This window comes from Triturus cristatus, chromosome 3_1 (genome assembly GCF_964204655.1).
Source record: "Triturus cristatus chromosome 3_1, aTriCri1.1, whole genome shotgun sequence".
Taxonomy (NCBI): domain Eukaryota; kingdom Metazoa; phylum Chordata; class Amphibia; order Caudata; family Salamandridae; genus Triturus; species Triturus cristatus.
Genome location: NC_140583.1, coordinates 849,497,293 through 849,516,263, shown reverse-complemented (window position 1 = coordinate 849,516,263; position 18,971 = coordinate 849,497,293). Strand labels below are relative to the sequence as shown.

Sequence of the window (18,971 nt, the reverse complement as noted above, 5' to 3'; positions counted from 1 at the left end):
AGATAACCAAATTCTAGGATTTCAGGAGCCAGATCGCAAGGTTGAGCTGAGCTGGGTCCGGGTGCCTGATCTCTCCATGGTTCTGGGTTAAAAGAGGTGTAACTTTTGGTGCGGTACTACAGATAGTTCCAGCAGTGTGGTGTACCACGGTTGTCTGCCCAAGTTGGAGCTACTAGGATTAGTGTGAGGGAGTGTTGTTGTAGTTTGCGCACCACTACTGGAATGAGTGGGAGAGGCGGAAAAGCGTATGCAAATCTGCCTGACCAGTTCATCCATATCGCATTGCCTTTGGACAATGGGTGTGGATATCTGGCGGCAAAGCTTGGGCATTTGGCGTTTGTGGGTGGCGAAGAGGTCTATCTGTGGATGTCCCCACATTTGAAAGTACGGGTGAAGAACTTGCGGGTGGAGTTCCCACTCGTGGATTTGTTGTGTTTGTCTGCTGAGCAGATCTGCCATAGTGTTTTGGGCTCCTGGGACATGTTGGGCTAGGAGAAAGATTTTCTGGGGTATGGCCCATCTCCATATGCTCTGTGCTAGCTGAGAGAGCTGTGGAGAGTGTGTGCCACCTTGTTTTTGTATATAGTACATGGCTGTCATGTTGTTTGTGCGGACTAGGACTGCCTTGCCTGAAATCTGTGTTTGAAAAGATTTTAGGGCTAAGAATATGGCTAGTAACTCCAGATGGTTGATGTGGAGTAACTTTTGTTGAGGTGTCCACCTGCCCTGCATGGTGTGATGTAGCAGGTGAGCTTCCCAGCCAGAGAGCGATGCGTCCGTTGTCAGTACTATCTGAGGAACCGGATCCAGAAACGGTCGCCCTTTGGAAAGGTTTTTGGTGGTCCACCACTGCAGAGAGCGATGGGTACGACCGTCTACCAACACCAGATCTGTTAATTGACCCTGGGCCTGGTTCCATTGGCGCGCTAAGCACTCTTGGAGAGGACGCATCTGGAGTCTTGCGTGAGGTACTATAAATATACAAGAGGCCATCATTCCAATTAGTTGCATGAACACTCGAGCTGGAAGAGAGTGTTGTGGCTGAAATTTGGCACGTAGAGCCTGAATGCTTGCTATCCTGGCAGGACTGGGGTAGGCTAGCGCTCTTGAGGGGTCTATAGTGGCACCCAGGTATTGTTTTACGTCGGACGGTTGGAGATGGGACTTTGCATGGTTTACTGTGAAGTCCAGTGAAGTAGCTGGATAGTGGCGTGCGTGTGTTGTACACACTGGTTGTATGAACTGGCCTTTATTAGCCAGTCGTCTAGGTATGGGAAGACATGAATGTGTTGTTTTCACAGGTGTGCTGACACTACTGCTAGGCACTTGGTGAATACTCGTGGTGCTGTCCTGACTCCAAATGTGAGTACTCTGAATTGATAGTGTTGGCCGTACACTACAAATCTGAGGAACTTCCTGTGAGCGTTGTGAACGGGAATGTGGAAATAGGCGTCTTTGAGGTCTATAGTGGTCAGGAAATTGTTGTGGGAGAGCAGTGGAAGTACCTGCTGAAGTGTTACCATGTGAAAATGGTCTGAGTGTATGTATCGGTTTAGGGGCCTGAGGTCTAGGATGGGCCGTAGAGTGTCGTTCCTTTTTAGTATGAGAAAATATAGGGAGTAGACCCCCATATTGGTTGGTAGGAACCAGTTCTATCGCCCCCTTTTGTAGGAGGGAGATTACCTCCTGCTTTAGTAGTGTTAAATGTTCCTGTGACATTGGGCGTTGTCTGGGTGGAATGTTTGGGGGGTTGATGTTAGTTCTAGGCAGTAGCCTGACCGAATTATTTGTGTTACCCATTTGTCTGAGGTGATGGTAGTCCAGACAGGAAGGAAATTTTGGAGTCTGCCCCCGACCGGAGTGGGATGGTCTGGGGGGAGTGGAGGGGAGTCATTGGGTAGGCACGGTGACAGAGCAGGCGGTGTTTGTTTTGCCTCTGCCCTTATTATTGTTGCCTCTGTAGCCGCCTCTTTGGTAACCCCTTGTAAAGGTGGATTGGGTAGGGGCCTTATATGAAGTGGAAGCGGTGTCAGAAGAGTAGCCTCTGGATGTGCTCCGAAGGGAAGAGCGGCGAAAGGAGCGCCTGGGAGGGTGCGATTGTAAGGCTCCCATAGACTTCATCGTATCCGTGTCTTTTTTCATTTTTTCTAGGGCCTCATCCACCTTTGGGCCGAACAGATGTTCCTGGTCAAAGGGGTGGTTCAGGATGGAAGCTTGCACTTCTGGTTTAAAACCTGAGATCCTTAGCCAGGCATCGCGACGGAGGAGGATGCTGGTATTAATGGCTCTGGAGGCGGTGTCGGCTGCATCTAGGGCACAGCGGATGGAGGTACTGGTAATGGTTTTGCCCTCCTGAATTAACTCATTTGACCTATTTTTATATTTGTCAGGGAGGTGTTGCATTATGGCTTCTAGTTCGTCATAATGGGCTCGGTCGTATCTTGCCAGTAGCGCTTGTGTATTAGCGATGCGCCATATGTTGGTAGCTTGGGATGCAGTGCGCTTGCCCGATGCGTCCAAGAGTTTTGACTCTTTGTCAGGTGGTGGTGCTTCGCCTGACGCTTGGAAGTTTGCACTCTTTCATGCTGTAGACACTACTAGGGAATCTAGTGGTGCTGGCCCTCTGATGTAGGCGGGATCTGTAGGGGCGGCTTTATATTTTTTGTCTATGCGCGGTTTAATGACCCTGGCTCTGACCGGGTCTTTAAAGACCTCCAGCGCGTGTTTGATAACTCCTTTGAGCATGGGCAGTATGGAGGTGGCCCTATGCGTGGTGTCGAAAGTATCGAGAAGGAAGTCCTCCTCCACGGGATCGGTATGGAGATCCACACCGTGATAGTGTGCAGCCCTTTGGAGTAAGTGGTTGAACCCCAATGAGTCTTCTGGTGAGGATGGTCTCGAAGGGTAGAGATCATCTGGCGGGATGTTAGGAATGTCAGGAATGTTATAGTCGTCCCATGGGTCTGGGGAGCCTGTGGGAGTGGGGTCCCCTGTAGGTAGGTCATGGGGTTCGTCCCCTATGTCATCATAGACATCATCATTATCATCATCCGGAGAGGGTGTGGGGGAATGATGAGGTGGGGGGAGAAGGAGGAGGTGGAGGAGGGGAAGGTGGAGGGGGTGGAGGAGGTGGTGAAGGCATTCTGAAAGGGGAGGTAGCAGAGTCCTTCCTCTTTGGAGGTGGAGCTGGGGCAGGCTTTACCAGCTGTCTCTTTTTGATGCTGAGCATCAAATGTCCAGTTTTGGGGTCCTTGATCAATGTCTTTTGCAATGGATCAGGTGTAAAAAGTTCTTCCGAGGGTGGCTTGTCCGTCGGCGCCGAAGGCATCAGGGCCGTCAGTTTTCTTGTTTTAGAGTCTGCACTAGGCCGCTGTTTGGAACTATGCGGTCTGGAAAGGGCTGTCTGTTTACTCGATTCAGAGATGGTTTTCGGCTTCGAGATATCGTGTCGGTGGCCTTGTGTTTTTTGCTCGATTCCGGGGATGGTGTCGGTACCGAGGAGCTGGAGCTGGTTTTCGGCGCCAAGTGTTTTGGTATGGGACTCGGTGCCGAGGAGGAGGCCATTTTCTTTTTCGGCGTCCGTGTGGAGGAGTGTTTCTTGGCACCGACGGTGGGCTGGCTTGAGCCCGAGCCGCCGGAAGGCTTAATAGGCTTCCTTACCGGTCCCGAAGGTGCGGTGTGGGAAGCAGTGTTTTTGGTCGTGCCTAGGCCTGGAGGCGAAGGCGTGACCGAAGCCTTTTTCGGTGCCGTCGAGGGTGTGGGGGAGGAGGGGGGGATTTCGGTACTCACCACCCTCTGCGCCGGAGTGATGTCCTCCACATCTGAATCGTCTGCTTAGGAGGCACTGACGAGGTCCTCGTCAGTGTGTTTTCCTTCTGGAGCGTTGACGCGTTCCCCGAAGATGTCGTCTGGAATCGCCGTTGACGAGTGTGCCATAGTTCTTAGTGCCCTTGGGTCTCGAATGGTTTTCTTGGACCGGAAGGACTTGCATGCCGGACAGTCTCGAGCCTCGTGTTCAGGGGAGAGGCATGGGTTACATACCTCGTGAAGGTCGGTGTGGGGGAATTTGGACCCACATCGAGGGCACTTCTTGAAGGGAGTCCTTTCCATTAGCCAGGACCGGAGCTTGGGTAGGCCCGAAGGCCGTCGTCAACAACTGGAATCGAAGGTCTTGATCGATGAGAGCCGCGCCGAGTGTGGAGATCGCGATTGAAAACAATACCACGAATTGGGGTGAGGACTGCGCGTCGATAGAAGAAGTGGAAACTGTTCGGAACAGGAGCGCGAAGATCACATCCGAGCCCGATGGCGGAAAAAAACAATCTGAGGATGAAGTCGAAGCCCATGCGCAATACGATCCAAAGGAGGAGTCACATACCTCGTGACTTCCAAAGACTTTCCAAGAGGAAAAACAACTGCAAACATCCGGGCCCAACACCAGATGGCGATCTATGCACAGTGTGTAATCTGCAGCTCATATGCCTCGAACACTATTTTTCTATCCCTATTGGAATTGATTAATTTGTCTCTGGAGACAGGCAAGGTTCCCTCCTCATGGAAACACGCAATGATCAGAGGTGATTTAAAGAAGCCTAATCTAGACCCCTCATGTCTAGAAAACTTCCACCTTATCTCCCTGCTCCCAGGTGTAAGTACGGTGGCAGAAAAACATGGTAATAGATTTCTTAGAATCGAACTCAATTCTGCACCATACAGAAACTGGCTTCCAGCCTAAGCACAACTCAGAGAGTGCCTTATTGGTCGTAGTGGAGAAAGGAGAATGAATCAGGGGGCTACAGTGGCCATTGTGCTACTTGATCTTAGTGCAGCCTTCGACGCGGTCAACCACTTCATACATATGGATAGAGTTGGGAGTGGGTGAATTTCTTTTTAAAGGAACAAACATTCCAGGTCTTTAATAGTGATCCTCAGAAAAACTGCTAGTGGCTTCTGGGGTACCGCAGGGGTCCTCACTTTGCCTCACGTTGTTCAATATCTATCTTCAACCCTTGGCACATATTGTAGCCCCTTTGGGGTCTCTATAGTCTCCTATGCAGACAACACCCAGCTGGTGATATCCTTTGCCCCAGGCTTGGACCCTGTAAAATTTAGGGCTCAGTTTGGAGCAAGTAGCTAGCTCGATGAACAAGTCATGTTTGAAGCTCAAAGGAGCCAATACGGAACCAATGATTCTGGGAAATAACTCTTTGGTCCAGCAAGGCTTAGCTTGGGCCCCTGGCCTTGACTCCCCACTGATCCCTAAGGCTGTGATAAAGAGCCTGGAGATGTGGTTGGAAGATACCCTGACCATGAAAGTCCAGGCTACTAAAACTATGGCTAGCTGTTGTGGAATCCCAGACGAGTGGTGGTTCAGGCATTTGTCCTTTCACGGCTGGACTATGGTAACTCCTTGTACTTGGAATCTCCTAAAGAAGTTACCCGAAAATTGCCGACGCACTTGTTTTGCTGGGAATCCCCAGGTCTTGTCAGTTAGACAGGGACTAAGAGACCCCCTCACCCCCCAACTGGCTGCAGACTGCTCAAAGAGCAGAATTTAAATCGCTGTGTATTGCCCACTGTGCTTTACAAGGTCGATGCCCATCCATTTTACGACAGCTGGTCATCCATTACTCCCCCATTAGATCACTTTGATCCTCAAATCTTTAGCTGGCGACCACCCCAACTATGAATTGAGCTAGAAGAGGTGGTCGGTCGCTTAGTTTCAATGTAGCAAAGCTGTGGAATTCCCTGCTTCTGGCCACTCGGGTTACAGAGAATAAACTACTTTTTCGGAAAGCAATTAAAACCCAGCTTTTTAAATAATTCAGTATTCAGGTGCCCTTTCTGCTTTATGGTGCTGCCTCTGGTCCAGCGCTGGGATGCCTTTGGGTCGCCATTCGCTTTACAAACTGTAGAAAAAGAAATGTAATGCTGACATCTAAATGGTAATTCATGCTATGTTGGGGAGTCTGGTTACTGATGTGTTTTCGTAGGTGCCATGTGCCTTGCATATATGACTGATATGGCATGTAATGGTATTCAAAATTGAAACAGATTGCTTTTTTAAAATTAAAGGCTGGTGAATTTACCCAAGGCACTGAGGCGGTCACTGGTTAATTCTACATGTGATGGCCACTAATGGAATCTTGTCTTTAGTGGTCACTTTTATAACACTGATAATGTGGATTAGTAGCTCAGGACAATTTTTATTGAACTCACGTAGTTCTTCGTGTGCACATGGATGGAGGGCCCTGATTTAGAGATAAAATAGAGAGTTCTCACAAGCTATGATATGTATCTACAGTTGAGCCACATTCCTCAGGGAGAAAAGGAAGGGTCTCGGGTTTACAGGGCCTAGCGCAGTATTTCAGTTTTGTCCCCAGTAATGCAGAGGCAGTTATTCTGTATGCAGATGTGAGCTAAATAAAGGTAGTGAGACAAGCTATGGAGGTTGTCAGGTTCCTCATCCAGCTTAAGTTGGATTTGTGAATGGTAAGTGTACATGTTATAAAGTCTTGTAGTTGTCTAAGTAGGAACTTGGGGTGGAGAGGGTTGTGTAAATATTGAATTGTGTTGGTGATAATGCAGAGCCCTGGGAGATGCCACAACTGATATTTGCTCTTATTTAGTGGATATGACACATTGTTATAGAAGAATGACACAAACCTTGTCAATGGTGTCCCACTAAAGGAGACCAATATAGACAATCTTTCTACCAAAACCTAATTGTTGGTGCTGAAAGTGGCTGAAAATTCCAATGGAAAAGGGTGACCCGGATCTCAGTAGTGGAGGTGTTCTTCCATAATACACAACAGAATGTTCTCCAGGCCTCAATCTGATCCAAAACCAAGTTTAGGGCACCAGTTGCAGCCAAGGACAATTGACGGAAGAGTACTGTTTCAAGTGCCTTTGTTACACAGAGTACACTAGAGCTAAGCATATATTTAAAAAGATCATCTGAATCCACAGAGTATTTATTCAGGATTAGAATGATGATTGCACGTTTGAGAGCTTGAAGGACGAATCCTCTGGAGAAACTGGCATTATGGAATTGACTATGATGGCGATGATAATTTTCAGAGCTATGAGGTTCTAGTGGATGATTCTGGCATTGCATATATTACAAACAAAAGAATATTATGTGAAGAAAGTCATGATGGTGCTAAGGTTGGCTCCCAAGATTGTTCTTAGCTCAAAGAATGATTTTGCAAGCTAATATAGGAGATGAGGGTCCACAGAGTTGTGGTGGTGATGAAAGCCATTAGGTTGAATATTGTGTTGATAAAAAATGACAACAGATTGTTAAAAGGATCTTTTGAGGTGGCTGGAACATAGTATACTGAGCTGGGTGTTACGATCTCTTTATAGGTGCAGAACACATTTTTTAGTTGGGTATTCAATAGAAGATTGAAATGAATCCTCCTTTGCCCTAGTATAAGCTCAATTGTAGAATCTGGACTGTAACTGGCAATCTGTGTAATCAGAAGGTAATTTAGTTTCATGCCAACATCTTTCCAGGATTCTGTCTTGATGTTTCAAGCCGCAAATCTTATCAGTGTACCATTTTTTAGCTTTCCAGACTCACAGGTTGTGGGTGAGACAGAAGCCACAGTACCCAGGCCATTGTTTTGGTTGGATTCCCGGTGATTCAGAATGTCTGGTAAGTGAAGTAGTAGTTCAGTGAAAGGTCCTGGTGAAATGTTCATGGGAATTCCTGCAGTTCACTGGCAAAATATTAACAATCAGTCTGGTGGTTAACAGAACTCTTGAAGCTGAAGCTGGAGCTCAGGTATCAGCGAGACCAGCTGGTCAAGACTATAGCCTCCCACACAAATGAGTTTGTTGATCAACTGGGTAAAGTAGAGTGAATCTGTGTCATCAATAATGTGTTTACTATAAGAGTCAAATAAATCAAAAGCCAACATTTTCAGGTCACACAGATTGACAGAAGGTTTTGAGGCAGCCAGAATGAGCAGGGCAGGATAAGAAGATCAGAGTGGAAGGATGCAAGGAGTTTCTTGGATGGGTGGTAAAAATAAAAGCCTTTCTGGCTCGCAAAATTAGTTTTGTGTATCATTTCGAATCACAATTAGAAGAGGGCTTAAAAAGGACATCCCCTCTTAACTGAGGTTTGCAACGGTTAGCGAGAATTGTTTGTGATCGCAACTGAGGTCGTAGACCACTAAATATTTACCAACACCTCAAAGGGTGAACAAAATATTTCACAAAGGGCAAACTGTCCCTTTGGGAGAGCCTCCCCCATTGGAATCAAATCATGTAGCTTCTGGGGAATGCAGGCAGTGGGTCTGGGATTACTGTCTGCCCCCACCCTCGCTGTATTACCAAAGAGGAAACTTTTTTTTAAAGCAACATCAGTTACTGTAAGGAACACAGGTTGTATAAAAAACAAACTTCCCATTTGAGAATGTAAATGCATGGATGGAGGTTTGCAGACCCTTGAAAACCTCAATCTCTGCACTAGCAGACAATTTTAGGGGGTTACAAATGAGCAGTTCATTCTGTGATCTAATACAAGTGGACATTGTGCAATGCGATGATTAGTATAAAGGTCACATTGAAAAATAACAGACTGGTCACAAAAAGTAGCTGCTCAACCTAAACCTACTAACTGCATGCCTCACCACTATTGTACTTCAGACCTTAACTGTCTAACAGTATACTGTCCTTCGTCTTCTTTTCCTTCAAGGAATCCTTGATATCTGGTTACCACCAGAAAAAAAATAGTATGTTTCTTGTTATGCTCTCCATCTATCCTGGAAGTTTACCCAGAGTTATTCTTCTTGTATGACAACTCATTAAAAATATGCACTGGCTACGCCAATAGGTCTGGCAATGGTCGCCAGCCTTCTGGCTTTGTCACTGCTTGTTTTTGTTTTGTCATGATGTTTGCAAAACTTTTTTGTTGGGAAAGCTACTGGGATCTCATCAATCCTAGCTAAAAGCAAAAATATATTTGTGAGCTAAAAAAGCATACATCACTATAGCAGCCCTTGGCACTTGAGGAAACTACTTTGCGTGGGGAAAAGTTACTTGCGAAAGGGAATAGCGCTGTCACTCATAGTGAATTTGGCCAATGGCTGGAGTGGACTGACCCATTGCCCCATTCTGTATGCTGTAGGGGGGAGGAAGACAAATGTGGATAACGCAACAACATACCAATGGAGGAGCAGGGATGACTGGAAGCCACTTTAAGTATATATATTATGCATTTAATTTTAGTAAAATCATAATGTCTTTACTAACAGCAGACCTTAAAAGGTGTCTGGTTATCCCAAATTCACTGATCACATCTACAATATATAGAGCAGAAACATAAGACTTTGTCTAATGAGGGATAAAATATAAACTTTCTTCAAGTTACTAGTGCGGGTCAATTTAAGGACACATCGAGGTTTCAGAAATCTTGAACTCTTCTGTTTGACAAATCTACACCAAAGTGCCTCACATGATACTGTGCATTAGTGGACCGCTGCATAACTAAGGATGCTCTACCAAAATAAATAACCCCTCTGGTCTTTTGCTATCCTTGCAAGGAAGATGGCAAATAAATGGAAATAAACACAACATTAATTGATACAAGGTGTAGGTTACAATACCCTTGATTGACAAATGTGGACAGACTGTGTAGCACATTAACTTTCGAGACATGACAGGTACACTCTTCAGACGTAAAGAGTACTGAATCATTCAGATAATTAGAAATTATATGTTGCCTGGCCACAATTTAACACCACTCTGAGGAGGAAAATGAGTAGCAGGCAGCAATTACAAAGGCATATGCCCACAAAAAATAATAATAATTGCATAGGTGGAAGGCAGACTCAACGGATCCTATGGCCACTGTCACGAAATTACAACATTAAATGCCATATAACTCACCACCATCCAAGGAGAATGATAAATCCCGCTGGAAGCTGGACTGCTTCTCTTTTTCTTAGCAGAAATAAAGTAATTGATATGAGCCCTGAAACAAAAGTAGGAATATGTATCATACTACTGCACACATATAAAAAGTTATTTCTCAAGCAAATATAATCAAGGTCATATACAAAAGTCATAAGCGACATTAGGAATTCTGACTTCTGCATCCTGATATGACCGTGTGATTATCAACCAATTAATTCCCCGCCTCTCGACTCCCTACATTTTTTTTTTTTTTAAATCATGTCTAATCTAGAATAATTCATGAACATTGATCTTACCACTCACACTCTCACACTCATTGCTATGCACACTGTATCTTGATGCAATCAAGATCCATGACCATACAGAAATGCTTTTGTTACCTCCCATGATGACCTCCATGTCTAGTTGAGGACTACATCCCACTGGAACACCCCCTCACAGACCCACCTCATCCCAACATAGACCTCCTCTAAATAGTCACATTCCCATCATTTAATTTCACGGTCATTCTCTTGGTTTTTTGGCCCGTTATGAAGGTTGTGCACCATCCTCCAGATCCCATCAACAATTTCAGGTACAAGGTTCAGAGCTCCTCCCCTGGAAGACTACTGCACACCTGCTGATCAGCTATCAAACATAAGCTTATCACTTTCAGCAGTGGCCCTATTATCCTGAGAGACAACAGATAACTGAAGCCTCATAAACCATTGTGGACATCACCCTCCCCAAGTATATGATTATGTTTGATCATATACGTCAACAGTAAAAGCGCCTTGATACCCTCGCTAGTTAGTAGCATGCTTCACAATTCTTTGATTGATTGATTGAATGAAAGAAGAAAAGATAAAGGGGTGGCTGTTATACACAGAGACTAGCTCTCATTCAAGTGCATCCGGATCACATCTTATTTTCCAATTCCTAGCGGTGGAGTTAATTAATACCTTTTGAAGTAAACAGAATACTGACATCTACCATTCAGTAAGTGACAACTATTCATGTGTTGAGTAGTGCATTAAGCACATTACTGCCCAGTTGATTGTGATCTCTCTAATGTGAGCTCAGCTCTTGTGTCTTGATTCCATTACCATGCCCAACTGTCAATCAAAATATCAACTCCGTCACCATCCACTACATCAAAGCTATGACTCAATGCCCTTATGGCTGAGGCAAAATTAATAAGCCAAGGAAATCCTTTTAATAATTTTACAAAGAGCTCAACAGAAAAAAGATGGATTTGACAGGAAATGTAGCCATAATCTCTCAGCATGATCCCCACAGAACCTACATTGAGTCATAACACTGTACAAGTAACACAGGTTATCTTCCAAGAACTTCATATTAACAAAGCCATAAATCGCCCAAGAAAACCATATGATTTCATCATTCAGACTACAAACCCATCCCAACTTCTTCATCATTGTTCCAAAAGCAGTGTCAGGAATTTATCGAGTTTTTCTATGAGCAAAGGAAAATAATCAAACTTGCAATTTCACTGCCCTCTCAGTTCATTTGCTTCCTGGTCCTCACCAGAAATCCTTGCTACCCAGCTGGGCTTTAAACACATGAACAGGCTCACACAACCCATATTATGGCTAACTATAAACCTCCCTATTACTCTACTTGATGTTACTCTACCAACCCCCTCTCAGCAGCGCTTGCAAAGACCATAATGCATCCAACTTGCTACCCTAAGGGAAATTCTGATCAACTCCTCTGTTGTCAAGACTGGCAAAGTCAAGCCTCTAATTATCTTTCAAACTTGATGATCTAAGCAACTTTTAGCCAGCACCTGGTCTTCATTTCCTGGAAAATTTACTTTCAACAATGTTTGTGGCAAACTCTATTCTCAGTTTAAACTGGGTACATCACTGAGACTGCCTCACTGCAGGTAGTGGATGAAGCTATGTGACCTCATAACTCAGCAGTTCCTGCTTGTTGATCATCCCAGACCTGTCTGTGGTCTTTAATACGATAGATAGATCAACAGGTCCTGCTTGAAAACCTGAAGGAATGGAAATGGGATGCAACGTTGTCAACTAATTTTCTTGCTATCTAGTATAACACTTTCAGTGGCTTAAAACAAAAGAATAACACTCCTGAAGTTCCCCTCAGAAGGCATATCCCAAAGCTCCATCCTTGCCACTACATAATTCTACTGGTACCTTGAACCTCTTGCAGACTAAGACTGTCTTTCAGACATATCCCACATCAACCAACTGAAAATACCCAGTTGTACCTGAATGTCTTCTTGCCTGCTGGAATCACACATCACTCCCTGACCCTGTGAAAAATCCACTTCCACCTGTGAACCTCTCTGTACTTTCAAGACTCCACTCCCACTCCTCTTTGAAATGCAAACTACCATCATGAACTGCCTCAGATCCCTAGATATTATGTTTTATAACAGGAGCTTGTGGAGGGATTATTAAAATGGAAATGGCATCCTACTCTATAAAAACAAAAAATCACATTTTAGTTTTTAAGAATCATTGATCTTTCTAGAGTGATTTGACGCCCTCCATGGCTACAGTCACACTATAGAACTACAGGTACGTAAGTAAATATAAATAAACTGATCACTATTTTCCAGGATGACTGCATTGATTTATTGGTTTAAAATACAGTTGGTATTTCCACTACACTGGATAGAGTAAAGCACAATTAACAGCCTTGAACTACTATAGCAGCGCGACACCAATAAAGCGCAGGTTCTAACAATCCAAGTTACACTGTAATTTGCACAGCTCCAATGGTCCTTACTTTGACGTTATATTAAAACTTGAAAAACCTATTTTTTATCCAAATGAACGGAGGGGAAGTAAAGAAGGCAAGGAGTTACTGATTAATCTATTTACTTTGATAAGACTAGTCAGTTATTCGTCATTGCAGAACTTTATCAGAGCATTCACAACGTTAAAACGTTTCGAAAATAATCATGAAACCTCAAATAAAGATTTTCCATTAATGATACGATGGATATTTCCTGTGACCAGAAAATAGTATCTAAAATTATATTATTTTTTCAAGTTCTTTAAAATCAGTTTTCCCTTTGATTATAGTTTTATAATCGTGCCATATAAACATATCAATTGTGATCTTTGTCATGCTAGATCTTTAAACTAAATATTTCTGTTTCGGCATAGTCGGGTGGTCTCAGCTATCCTATTTGTTTTTTTGAAAGATTTCCTCACATAATTGTTTTACAATTGGGAAAGAAATGGAAAAACGAGAAGTCATTTTCAGAAGTCACACATTTCCAAAATTGTCATTGTTACATAAACAATTTAAGCATTTCCAGGGGGCCTTTATTGTCTCTCTGAAATATTTCCTAAATATGTGATCCCAGTGCTCACTCTAAGTTCTTTCACTTAGTATCAATTCCCCTTTTGTGTTTGAGCAGACCACAGTTTGCATTCCACATAAACTTGATTTTTCAACAGACTGCTGTCAACAGTGCTCTGAAGTTTCTCCTGGCGATCTTTGTAAGAGGGGCATGTAGTCTGTCTAGCATCCTGAAGTCTTTAGTGTTAAAATATATATATTTATAAGAAAAGAATATGCCTGAGAAAATAAATAAGTTTTAATGCTACTGGAACCTAGCATAAAAAGATAAACGTTCGAAACAATATTTCTTTGGTTATTTTAGCTATTTGTTAGCCTACTGTGCTCATTTTAAATATTGCACTGAATTAAACATCCTGCCATCGGAGTAACACTATGATTTCCAGTATAATAACTCATTTGATGTCAAAAGAATTGGGTTCACTATGTGGAGATGCCCATAACACTTTATGCAGGTTAATAGTTTCAGGGCTAAAGTGTGCATCAAGCACAACACCTGCAGAGTAACAATAATAATTCAAAACACCACTCAATTGTACTTCAAGTTCATTCTGCATTTTCTTGGCTATTTCCCTGCTACTCGACCCATATAATTAGAGACTAGCTAATGCAAACTTCGAGACAGACATGCTTGGAAATATTTTCTGATGCAGATATATTGTACAAGGTAAAATGCTGGAAATGTGATTAATGTGGATGTTGTCACAAAAAAAGAAGGTACTTTGTAAACCCTTTATTTGAATGAGATGGTGGTAGTTTTATTTGTTTTGCCCCTATCATATTATGTGACTGCAGCACTTTCAGAGGGTTTGGTGGGGACAACTCAGTGGTGAAACGAAAGCTTAGATGGCCTCCCTGAAATCTGAGTGGGCCACTGTACACTCACCATACCACTGCTGTGCACCTAAAATTTCAGGCGAGCGACAGAATGGCACACAAAAAACAGCTTGAGTGTTACTGATTTACACAATGGCTGTGTACAGTCTCCCTGTGTGTTTGTCTCACATGATAGAAACTCACTTCAAAGTAGCCCTCAAGAAGAGAAAATGTAGATGTCACCCCACAAAAACTTGAGAGAAATTAAGAAATGTGTGGGCTTTAGAAACACAATTTTCCCTACTAGACAATACAATTAGTTAATAAACCTAAGGGTTACAGTCTAGCCTGAAAGGGAGCTCCCAGGGTAGTCCAGTTCTTCAGTTTTTGCCATAGAAAACAGAACACCTATTTCTGTGAAGCTGCAAATTATGCCAATTAGAAACACAGAATGCACAAACGGCAGGTATCTCTGCCACAATGGAAGCAGTATCTGATAATGTTTCTTCGTTATTTTTCATTTGCCAAATATTAGTCCACCAAAATACTCATTCCAGAAAATAAAATGCTACCAGACTAATTATTTTGTGGTATGATAGCAGCAAATCAATATTATTTTTTCAGGCAAACAGATTGATATGCAAGTGTGCTGTCATGATATTCCACTGCATTTCCAAAATATGTGTGGTGCTTGAAAATTCCAGACTGCTGCTCAAGTTATCAGCAGTGCGGGCATTAACATAATACTTAGTGTGCCCAACACCCTGTCAAGGACTTCGCCGAATGGACAAATGAAAGCCTATTGTGTGAACAAATCTGCCAAAATATGCCTGGGCTACGTATCTTGCCTAGGCTGTTAAGGGTGTTGTGACTAGTTAATGTTACACCTTAAACATGAGTTACTGATTTACATGGTCGGCAGCAGCATTGTTCCTTGGGTTGCATCTAGAAGTGTGATACTAGTTTGTACAACATCCCAGTACATCACACACTGTCATGTGCACTGTCACACTGCACATCAAGCACTTGACATGGATTAAAGATGAGTGGCTCGCACTGCTAAACACAATACAGGTACATAGTGATCCAATCAACTACAAAATGAAAACCTCACATCCCTTTAATTGGACAGTTTGAAAAATACAACATATCTATTTGCAGAGGTGAGGTATTACCTTGCCTAAATATTGTGTGTTTTGCTCTAGGGTTCTGATAGGAGCTCCATAACTCAAACCAACCTTGTGTAACGCCTCTGCTGGAAACAGGTGGGTCCAACTTCAGTCTCCTCGCCAGCAGGAAATGCATGCAATTGCAGAGTGCAGAAAATTAATTCCAAGTATATTTTCATTGCACTAATAAAGTTTGTGACAGAGGACCTCTTTTTTTGTCAAACCGTTTTTATTGCAGGACCAAATGTATAGTTCAACCATCAGGGCACATATTTGTAAAGCGGGTTTCCCGTCTTCCCTTTGACCAGTATGTTGTGCAACGTACACAGCCGTACTGCCCACATCCCGGAGGCCGGGCGGCATCACTCATTCGTATGGTACAGTGACACAATACTAGAAAGGACGAACTGCCGGCGGGGAAACCCGCTGCCCGCTTTTGAATGTTGCACTCTCGCGCCCCCTGGTATGTGTGGGCTGGTATCTTACTACCATAAAGCCTGAACCTTGCCAATCTATCCCCCACCCTCCCCCTCCCCGGTGCCCCCCCACCCCATTCGCCCAGTTAGGAACAATCCATGTGTGCAGTAGGCAGCAGGAGAAATTCAGTAATCCCTACTCGTGTGTGCTTGGCAGGGGGGCTGGTGACACCACTCCGTCTGACGCGTCAGGGGTCTCGTCCTCCTCCCCGCTGATCAGGCTATCCCGCAGGGCCTGCACTAGTAGTTCCCACTCCATTGCCGCCTCCTGTGCCCTGTCATTCGGTCTGCGGTGAGCCAGCTGGTACCTGAGTGTGGTCTCGCTAGCCGCCCACTTGAGGAACTCGTTCAGCCAGCGTCGGTGTGTGGGGCCCACCCTCGATTTCCACCCCTTCGTCGCCTCCCTCTTTGCAAGGACAAGGCCCATGTCTATAAACTTGCTGGATATTTTATTCTTGGGCGTGTGCGGAAACCAGTGGAGTATGCAAACGGCCGCATCGTATTGTAATGCTCTGTCCGCTACGTCATTCAACGTGCTGCCGACCCCCTCCCAGTACTCCTGCAGGTTTGGGCAGGTCCGCAGCATATGAATCAGGTCTGCTCCCACCCTGTTACATCTAGGGCATGCAGCTTCCGCAGCCCCGAAGTATTTCCTGATTTTGTCTGGGGTGAGGTATGCTCTATGGAGCACGTAGAAGTGAATCAATTGAAATCTCGCATTTCTCATGCTTTTTCTGGCTCTACGCACCAATTGCGCCCAGGCGGTGTCAGGAATGTCCACCTGTAGGTCCAGCTCCCACTTGTTTTTTAGTGCAGTCAGGGGCTGAATGGCCTCCCTCACCATCCGTGAGTAAAGGCACGTCACTGCTTTAAAGGTGCCGGCTGACATCATTGTATATTGGCACACTTGTGTTGTCGCGGGCTCAACTAAGCCCTCACCCCAGTGTGCCTGCACGGCGCGCACCACCGCCGCATGTAAGAGGTAGTCCCCTCTTGGGAGGTCGTATCGATCCCGCAGCGATTGAAACGGGGACAGCGCGCCGTCCTCGTACAGGTCCCCCAACACCTGCAGGCCTGCCTCCTCCCACAACTGCAGCCTCGACCAGTCGCCCCCATGAGGGAGTGCTGTCACCATGCCCAGTGGGATTTCAGGCGCATACGGGTGTCTGACTCCCGCTCGTCTCTGCGATCTGTTCCAACATAGGCGGAACGTGCGCTCCTCCTGGGTCAGGTCCCCTAATGTTAACCTCTGCTGGAGGGTGATGTAAGCCAAGACATGGCGGGGGTACCAGCGTCCCGCTCCCCCTCCGGGCATCGGTAGACTCTCGCTACTTCCTGCGTGAATGACTGCAGTTGTGCAGCTAGGTAATAGAGCTCGAAGCTCGGGACCGCTAGTCCCCCCTCGTCCTTCGGGCGAGTCAGTGTCGTTAGCGCTATTCTGCGTCTGCCCGAGCCCCACAGGAATGACGTTATCAACGACTTGAGGTGCTTAAAGATCGTTCCGGGGACCCACACTGGGAGTGTTCGGAAGAAGTATAAGAGTCGGGGCAAGGCGATCATCTTCAGTAGCGATATGCGGCCCGTTACTGATAGTCGCAGGGTGGCCCAGAAAGACATGCTTCACTGTAGGGCGCGGAAGCAACGCCCTATGTTGCCCTCCAGCAGGTCCGAGGCGTCGTGATATATGTGCACCCCCAGGAAGTCTAGACAGCGAGGCTCCCACCTAAGCGAGTGGCAGGCGGGGGGCTGCACCTCCTCTTTCCGCAGGGGAAACAGACAAGTCTTAGTCCAATTAACCCTGAGGCCCGACACCCTGCCGAATCGCTCCAGGAGTCCCTCCGCCCCCTCTACCGCACTGTCGGAATTCTCTAAAAAGAGGAGGAGGTCGTCCGCATATAGTGATATAAAATGGCGGTGCCCTCGGAAGTCCAGCCCGTCGCAGTGATTGCCCATTCTGGCCATGGCCGCCAGCGGTTCTATCGCCAACGCAAATAGCAGGGGGGAGAGTGCACACCCCTGCCTGGTGCCGCGACACACCTCGAATTGCCGTGACACCAACATGCCCACTTTCACTCGAGCCGTCGCCGAAGAATATAGCACTTTTGTCCAGTGGATATAGTTGTCACCCAGGCCGAATCTCCGCATCACCCTGAACAGGTAGTCCCACTCCAGGCTATCGAACGCTTTTTCGATGTCGACCGATAACACCAGGGGGGCCCGCGCCTCGGGAGGCGGGTCATTCACGAGCCTGATCAACCGCCTAATGTTGTGGGTGGTGTTGCGGGTGGGAATAAACCCAGACTGATCCGTGTGGATCAGCTCCTGCATATGACGCAGTAGCCTGGTCGCCAATATGGTGCTTAGGATTTTGTAATCGGTTGTTAGCATTGATAGGGGCCGGTAGGACGCAGGGTCAGTGCTTTCTCTGCGTGGCTTTAGCAATGGGATCATTATGGCCTCACACATGGAGCGCGGGAGCCGTCCTCTGGTCCTGGCCTCATTATACACAATTTGGAGCCGGGGGGCCAACCGCTCCAAGTATTGCCCATAAAATTCTATGGGCAGGCCGTCCATACCCGGGGTTTTGTTGCGGGCCATCCGCTTCACGGCCCCCTTAATTTCCGCAAGTTCTATTAGGCCACCCAGGTCATCCGCATGCTCCTGTTCCAGCCGCGGTAGCTTCAGCTCGTCAAGGTAGGTCTCCACTTCGTCACCCTGTGCCAGTAGTGCACTCTTGTACAAGCGCACATAATAAGTTCGAAAACCGTCCAAAATGGCCGGCTGCGTAGTGGCTAAGCGCCCCCCCCCGTCCCGTAAGGCCAGGACGGGCTGACTGTTTCTAGTGGGGTTCGCCAACCAGGCCAGTAGCGTCCCGGCCTTATCCCCTTCGGCGTGCGTTTTAGTTAAGTACGTTCTGTAGTCGGGGCGCTAGAGGGCGCCGAACCAAGATGGCCGCACAAGAGTGAGGCTCTCGCCAGACCGGGCGCTTTCAAGATCCTTCCTGCCATCCTGACCAGGCTATCCTCGGCCTCACCTCCACGGCTGCATCGGCAGTAACCTACGCTGCACCCCGATACCCGACACGTCCCTGGAGCCCGCCGGAGTGCGGAGATACTCGCTGAAGTTCCCCCGGCCGAGAGTGAGGGCTCGTCTGCGGCCGGCGCGCTGCGGGGGACGCGATCCACGGGAGCCCGGTGCTCCGGGGCCTTCGCGACGCGGGACGGCTCTGTCTGTTGGAGCT

At 46.2% G+C, this 18,971-nt stretch overlaps 1 protein-coding gene across 3 annotated transcripts in view; it reads right to left on the bottom strand.

The window, feature by feature from the left end:
* The window catches only part of GPR155 (G protein-coupled receptor 155), a 444,365-nt gene that overhangs the window by 133,634 nt on the left and 291,760 nt on the right, over positions 1 to 18,971 (bottom strand). For all 3 annotated transcript variants that reach the window (XR_014978918.1, XM_085645260.1, XM_085645261.1), the window contains exon 8: positions 9,901 to 9,985. Coding sequence is in view for 2 of the 3 variants with exons in the window: in XM_085645260.1 (XP_085501386.1) it covers positions 9,901 to 9,985 (85 nt within the window). In the remaining variant the exon portion in view is untranslated. The remainder of the gene's footprint in view (positions 1 to 9,900; positions 9,986 to 18,971) is intronic.